The 7,689-nt window shown below is 31.7% G+C and overlaps 1 protein-coding gene across 13 annotated transcripts; it reads right to left on the bottom strand.

The window, feature by feature from the left end:
- On the bottom strand, nucleotides 3,151-6,806 carry LOC109347364 (muscle M-line assembly protein unc-89-like). Of its 13 annotated transcripts, none has more exons than XM_019587159.1 (4): nucleotides 6,691-6,806; nucleotides 5,159-5,853; nucleotides 5,027-5,125; nucleotides 3,151-4,861 (listed from the first exon to the last, which is right to left on the bottom strand). In XM_019587159.1, the coding sequence occupies exons 2-4, from the start codon at nucleotides 5,810-5,812 to the stop codon at nucleotides 3,599-3,601; spliced, it is 2,016 nt and encodes a 671-aa protein (XP_019442704.1). In that variant the 5' UTR covers nucleotides 5,813-5,853; nucleotides 6,691-6,806; the 3' UTR covers nucleotides 3,151-3,598. The 13 variants fall into 13 exon arrangements, with proteins under 13 accessions (XP_019442704.1, XP_019442706.1, XP_019442701.1 ...); XM_019587161.1 differs by having other exon boundaries at nucleotides 5,192-5,853; XM_019587156.1 differs by having other exon boundaries at nucleotides 5,027-5,853.

Genomic DNA, 7,689 nt, shown 5'->3' with positions numbered 1-7,689 from the left:
AATATCCTTTTTTATGGAGAGATGATATTTTTGTTCAGAAATAATATTATTATTTTATTGAGAAATGAAATCAAACAAATATCAGTTGACCAATGAGTCTATTAATCATGTTTTTTGCTCTTAAAAAGTTTATTGTGATGGGTATGAAGGTCATCCGGATCAAGAGAAACTTTTTTTTTTGTATTATTAACCGTATCTCATTTTATGAGTAAGAAACTAATTCGTTTTAAGATATATGATTGTCATTTCCACAAATGTTGTTATCAGGAATCGAGTCTTTTGACATTAGAAAGAGTTTGTAAAGATACTTATATAGTATCCACTAATAAAATATTCAATTGAATTCATACTATTTCTAAATATGTGTTAAATCATTAATAGTTGGATTAATATTTGTTTCTTTCTCTTAACCATATAGTCACGGGTTTAATAACAATTTACAATATGAAAATAAAAGAATTATTTTTTTTCTGAGACTAATTTCTCACTTGATCGACTAATCCCAATAATATTTTTACACACCATATTGAATAAAAGAATCGAATACAAAATCTTATACTTAAGTGATCTAAACCTCTTCCACTTTTACTAACACAAATTGACATCACACAATATATGTGTTTTGTACTTATTTAATTCTTCATAATAAAATTAGTTTTGCTATATTTTGACGTAGTGCGCAATATTTATGTATTATAACTTTATTAGTATAAAGATTTATAAACATTCACTATATTATTTATCATTTATTTATATAGTTAAGAGTCAATAATGATAAAATATGAACAATATATAATACAATGATATTATTAAAAAATCTTACACTATAAATACATACATTGATCTAACCTACTTAGACGAACCAACATTTTTTTTACTCTTTGACTTCAATAACAACCCCTAACCTATTTAATAAGAACCATTCTTCAGTCATAGCTAAATAAATCAACTTTATTGAAGAAATAATTGCATCCTCCTAGGAAGAAATACCTTATTATACTATTTTGCATTTTACTATTTCAATTTTTATTATATAATCCTAATGAAAGCATTCAACATTTACCAGAACAAGTAATTAAATTCAAACTAAATTTATTTACCGAGTTCACTTTATAGTTTCAAACTTTCAATTAAACTTTCAAACAATGTAAATGAATGTAGTAGCCAAAGGAGTGGTTAACATAGAATTGTGGTATCTTATAATTATAAATTGTCTTTTGGAGAACCATGTCTCTTTTGTTTGTTGCATACTACATTCATTTACCTTTGTTTTTTTTTTCTTTTTCGGAGCACATCTTTTATCCTACATTTTGTGTTATTTTATATGACACAAGTTATGATTGAATAAAAACAAAAATTTAAGTTCAAAATATAATTATTAAATATTTTTCTGATCAATCATATCATGAGCTTACAAGACCTCAAGAATCGGTCCATTAAAGGCCCAAGATGATTCTCAAAGCCCGAATCCTAAGCCATGAGGTACCCAATATAAGAAAGTATTGTGATATTTTTCGGGTGTGCTGTCCCAGAATAGTGTGTCATTTTATGTTTTACTGTTTGTGATTAGTCAGAAAAATCATTAGGGGCACTGTGCCCTAAATCTGCCATGCCACGATGATTGATTAGACCTATGACATGATAAACTTATTTTACTAATGATGTCCAAACCCTTCCTTTATTAAGTAAGAAATCTATCATCATGTCTAAGTCGGTTTTATAATAAGAACATGTTTTAATAAATATATGTATAATGATCTATTACTAAGTGCATATTTTTATAGCAATAAACTTCTTCACCAATAATTTATAGTATAAAGTTTGCATTTTCATAGTCTTATCCTCAACCCTTTAGGGGTGATGTTATGAAAACCATTAAAGTTACCAATATAATTTATTAAAGTTGTATTAAAAATGATTTATATAATTAGTATAAGCATAGGTTCCTTTCCAAGAAAGGTGACAATATCTCGATTAAAGGGATTGTATTATGGTTAATTTGATAACGAAATTGTTTAATTCATATCTCCATGAGTAATTTTCGAATTAATTAATTTGTTTAATTGGGAAAGAATCAGTAGTAGAAAGACAAATTATTGATTTTGGTTTTGATAGCATTACATTATATTACAAGTTATTGATTTAATTAATAGTATCATTAAATTGATTATTAAAAAGACCTTAACTATTGATATCAAAGAAATAACACTTTACATTATTAACGAATAAATTGATGATAAACAATTTCTAAGGACCAATAGCGAATGTAACTTCATTAATTCATTTGGAGCTTTTCTCTTTCACTGGAAATAGAATATATTATTTTAATCTTATTTTTTAATATTAAAAAACTAAATTTATTTTTTGAGTTATTTGTATGAAACTATAATTTAAAGAGAAATGATTTTTTCCCTTCCCTTCATGAATCATGAGTTCAGATTCTAAAAAATATATATTCAATTTTGAGGGTAAAACTTCATATATTTATTTTTCTCATATAGTACTTCACATGCTCTTGAGTAGTTTATGGTAGAAGAAAAGTTTAGTGCTTTATTAAAATATTTCGTTGAAGGAGGAAGAAAAGGATGGAACAATGTAGGGAAGCATGCATGCTTTAAGCTTCAACAAAGTGATGGTTGATAAAAAAAGTATAATCAAGAAAAGAAAAGAAAAGCCATAAAAAATCATTTCGGATTCTCTCTCAACTTCTCTCCAGTACCGGAGAGAGAAATGATGTTTTTACTCTTTGTAGAGAAGAGTAAAAACATACATGCATATTAGATCATATTCCTTCTAGGTAAAATAAAGAAAATACGATGTTAGCAAGTAAAAGTGGAATGAGGAAACTATGTAGAACAAAGACAGCCTAGTACACGAGATTTCCACGTAATGAGATATGAGAATAGTATATATAAACAGTCTTATCCCACAAGCGAAAAGACTGTTTTCAGGAAGGAGGAAACTCTGATATCTCGTCAAAACTAAACCAAGTATGTTTATGGGCATGGATTTTTTTTACTCTGAAATGAGAAAAGGTGAGGAAAATATGAGAAGAACATGGTTGATTTAACCAAAATCCAAGACACCAATAAACCAATAAATAAATGAAACAACATAAGAAAAATACAAAGAAAAATATCAGTAGGAGGGTTAAGGGGAAAAAGCTTTGCTTATTTAGAGTATAAAAATTGCAACCATCCCTATAGCAGTAATGTTTATACATGAGTAGTGCCATATGGCCCTCAAGAAGCAGACTGCAGAAATGACAGTCAGAAAAAACAACACATGGACAGAAGCAGTATTTCGGTTAAACTAGTGGCATGAATGGAAGTTCGATCTCCCAGGGTGAGAGTGAAGGGAGATCGAACCCCCACACATGCCACTAACATCGACAAGAATACGGCTAAAACCATCATAATGCAGTACCAAACACAAAATCCCTCTTTCAACTCTACATTCATAGCTTCTAAAGACAATCCAAAGCAAGTACCTTCAGCTTGTTGAGTTCTCATCAACTACTAAAGCTTAGGTTTATTCTCCTATTATATATCTTTACAAAACAAACGAAAAGCTCGAAAATGTGTATCCATATTCCAGGTCAAGTAGCAGTGTTAGAGGAAGGCTTTTCATCTTGAAGAGAGATCACAGTTTCAAAGGCACCAACCAATGCTTTAACTTTGCTTTTGCGAGTTTCGGCCAATTTACTTGCTGTTTCTTCAATCACGTTATTAAACAATCCCTGTGAACCTTTCTTGTCCTTCTTATCTTGATGCCTCAGAACAACATGCTCTGGACCTGGTGTAGCACCAGTGTTATCAGCACAAGCTTCATCTCTTCTTTTAAAGGTTTTCCTTTGGGAATCAGCCTTAGGTTGTGCTTTTTGATAAACTTTTGTTTTTCGAAATTTAAGCTTCCTTGGACTATTGTTCTCAACTTTATTTTCAATCATTCTTCCCTTTCTGAACTTTAATTTTAACATTTGGTCATCCTTGTCTTCAGAATATACAATCCCACCCTTTCGGGGCTTGGGCTTGCCTTTCACCACAACTTCCAGTGTCTTCCCATTTTCCATGTATTCTTCATGGTTTCGAGAAACAGAATCTTCCTCATGCTTAGTAGTTGTATATTCCGATTCCTCTTGACCTTCTTGGGATACGGGTTGAAATTTTGAGGATGATGCAAAATTAGGCGTTGATATCTGAGGGAGGGATGGCTCATCATTATAGCTTGCGTTGTGATCAGATTGCAAGGTTTTGTTCACACTTTCCATCTCGATGACATACAAAGTTTTTTCCTCAACCTCTTCGTCATTGAGTTCCTCCGGAACAACTTTTCTGGCATTGGCAATCTGCTGATTCTTAAGCTGGGACACAACTTTCAGGCTCTTGAGCTTTTTCGAGTTTATACTTTGAACTCTCTTAGGAGAAACTTTTGGGGACAATGGTGCCATTAAAGGTTTCATCGATTTCCTTGAAGCTGCTTTGGATGGCACTGCCACCTTTTCCATCTTGATGTCCCTATTTCTTTGGCCACCAAAGCTTTCTGAGGAATTCAAAGATGTTATCTTCCCTGGGACTGAAATTGGCTTCAAAGAGGTCACAGATTTTGGAGACAGCTCTGTTCCATTATCTTTTAAAGTAGATGACTTGGATGGAGATTTCACCATCTTGGCAGTTGATTTTGATGATGTTTCAACCCTGGGCGTTGATTTCGATGAAGATTTGATGTTCGAAGTTGATTTTAATGGAGTTCCGGTTCCCATCTTTTTTGAAGTTGATTCTGATGGACGTTTCACCTTCTTAGAATTTGATTTTGAAGGAGTTTCCACCTCTTCCGAAGTTGATTTCGAAGGAGTTTCCACCTCTTCCAAAGTTGATTTCGAAGGAGTTTCCATCTCTTCCAAAGTTGATTTTGAAGGAGTTTCCACCTCTTCCAAACTTGATTTTGAAGGAGTTTCCACCTCTTCCAAAGTTGATTTTGAAGCAGTTTCCAGCTCTTCCGAAGTTGATTTCGAAGCAGTCTCCACCTCTTCCGAAGTTGATTTCGAAGGAGTTTCCACCTCTTCCGAAGACGATTTCGAAGGAGTTTCCACCTCTTCCGAAGTTGATTTCGAAGGAGTTTCCACCTCTTCCGAAGTTGATTTTGGAAGAGTTTCCACCTTAGTGGAAGTTGACTTTGATGGAGTTTTAACCTTCCTGGAAGTTGATTTTGATGGACTTTCCACCTTCTTGGAAGCTGATTCTGTTGAAGATTTCACCTCCTTTGCAGTTGAAGAAGTTTCTTGCCTTGCCAATGAGGATATACCGGATTCCAGAAGTGATGGTTTGACCTTTACCAATGATGTTTTTTTCTTTTTTACCAGACCTTCATTTCTTGTTTGTTTTTTGTTGTCAGATGATTTTATTGGCGATTCCTGCTTCTTAGAATAAGAGGTATCAGAAATCTGGAGTTCGGAGTCAACTGGTTTCTCGAGTTTGGCCAACGACATATTTGCTGGCTTCGAATCAACTGATGCACCGAGTCCAGAAACAGATATCATTATCTCACCATGACCCCCTTTCGAACTTTGGTAAAGCTTTTTTCGTGTTGCTCTATCAGGAATCGAGCGTCTATTCTTTGTTCCAATTGCCTGTTCCCTCCCATACTTACAAATATCATGACAGGAACCGGTAGAAGGTTTGAGATAACGGGAAACAACTTTTTTATTGCTATTTTCAGAACTTCCTTTGCCAGCAGAGTGACCTCGTACTTCAACACTAGATGACATAGTTTCTTCTGAGATCACAGGTAATTCGACACTTTCCTCAGCCATCAGATGGGAGATAAGATACACGGATCAGCGCGACAAAAACCCTGAAACTCGAAATCAAATCAAGTTTTATATAAATGAAAGAAAAAGGATACAAAGTTTAATAGTGAGTGATCCAAATCTGAAGCTGCAAACAGAATACGAAAGGCATATTCGAAGTTTCAATAGAAGTACGCGAATAAGAACAAACCATTAATATCTACAATTTTAAGGTGGAAAGGAATGAAAATGTGCTACCTACTCTTCAAATTGAATTAATAACAGAAACAAATCATAATATTCAGAAGTTTTCAAAATATGTCTTAATAACTGCTCTCAATTATGGAAAGTAATTCAAAAAGCTTAGACCAAATTAAATAACTTTCCTCTGTCCAAATCTATGTTTAATTGTCTATAACTGAAAATGCACAATAAACCAATTTTTTTTTTTACATCTGATTCTTCTCCATTCTATACCCTCTTTTGTCATCACAACAATAAAATTAATGCAACAGGAACACTCAATAAGGTTACAATTAGGTGTTCTACGAAATGCGGTCCCGGGATGGTATATATATGCACCCGAAAGCCTACCGGATTTGAACCTATGACCTCCGGAAACAAACTTATCGTTGTGTCAAAGCTCGTCCTCTTGAAAAGGAAATAAAACTATGAAACATCAATAGTGAGGCTTAGAGGATAATATGTATCACTTAGTCACTCCTTAGACTATGGATTGAAGATCCATGTTTGTTGTGACACAAATAAACATTAAGAGAACTCGATATTAAGGATGTTCTTGTCACAATTCTAAAGAATGTTAACAAAAACTCGAACAACAAAAGGAAAGAATGAATCACAATAATTGAAATTAGATTAAGAAAAAACAAAGAAAACCCAACCTGGATTATCTCTTATACACACAAACCCAATGAAGCAGCAATGTGAAAAATGCAGAGAGAGAATGAAGAGAAAGGAAGAGTGAAATGAAGAAAACAATGTGAGTAATATATTTGAGGACAAACATAGAGTCATAGGTTTGGTGAAAATCTCTATGAACGACAAATTATAAGGTGACACGTGGAAAGTTCTTGTTTTCACAGTTCCTTTCAACTATCAACAATGTATTGGTATATTGGTGTAAGATATCATTGAATCGTAAGGTCAAAAGTTTGATTACTGAGAGTGACAGTTGTTAAGAGGGACGACCATAAATTCCGAAAGTGATTAATTTCTTACCCAAAAGATGAATAATAACCTTTGTAATACCAAAAAATATTTTTGAATAAAAGAAAAAAAAAACTTGTATGAACATGTATTTACTCAGAAACAATAATAAAATATTAATAATATATTTAATTCTAATTAAAATTTAATTAATAATTAATATAAATATAGTGTTGAATATTTCTCCACACATTTCAATCAAGGTTATTATTCTATCAATTTCCAATGTCAGCTTCACAGTTATTTGACCTTTCACAGTCAAGGTATATTTAATACTTCTAATATTATAGATTACTTCATTAATTTTAATCCATAGTTGCATTATAGAATGTATCTACTACTTTTAATATTAAATATTATTATTTTATTTAATAATATTTTTTAATCAATAATAGAAAGTTTTTGTGAAAAAATATTCGAGAAGACCTAGGGAAGTGACATGGATTGTTATATTTGTAGATCATTTTTTTTTAATAAAATACATTTATTATTATAGATGAATATCCCTTGTAAAATTTAATTAAACAGATACTAAAATTTTAAAATATAGAATAGATCAAAATATTATCAATGATAATAATAAATCTAATTATAAAAGGATAATAAAAATAGAGGATAAGTAAAAAAATACAATTTAATAATAAGGATAAAATACAACAAAATACAATTTATTA

This window comes from Lupinus angustifolius, chromosome LG05 (genome assembly GCF_001865875.1).
Source record: "Lupinus angustifolius cultivar Tanjil chromosome LG05, LupAngTanjil_v1.0, whole genome shotgun sequence".
In the NCBI taxonomy this organism is placed as follows: Eukaryota; Viridiplantae; Streptophyta; class Magnoliopsida; order Fabales; family Fabaceae; genus Lupinus; species Lupinus angustifolius.
This window is presented reverse-complemented; position numbering and strand designations above follow the sequence as displayed.

What these genes read in the sequence shown, in the direction of transcription:
- LOC109347364 (XM_019587156.1), bottom strand. Translation starts at nt 5,812, where the DNA reads ATGGCTGAGGAAAGTGTCGAATTACCTGTGATCTCAGAAGAAACTATG. An exon ending in CGAAATCAACTTCGGAAGAG is followed by an intron (nt 4,862 to 5,026) that starts GTGGAGACTGCT and finishes ACTTTGGAAGAG; the next exon opens with GTGGAAACTCCTTCGAAATC.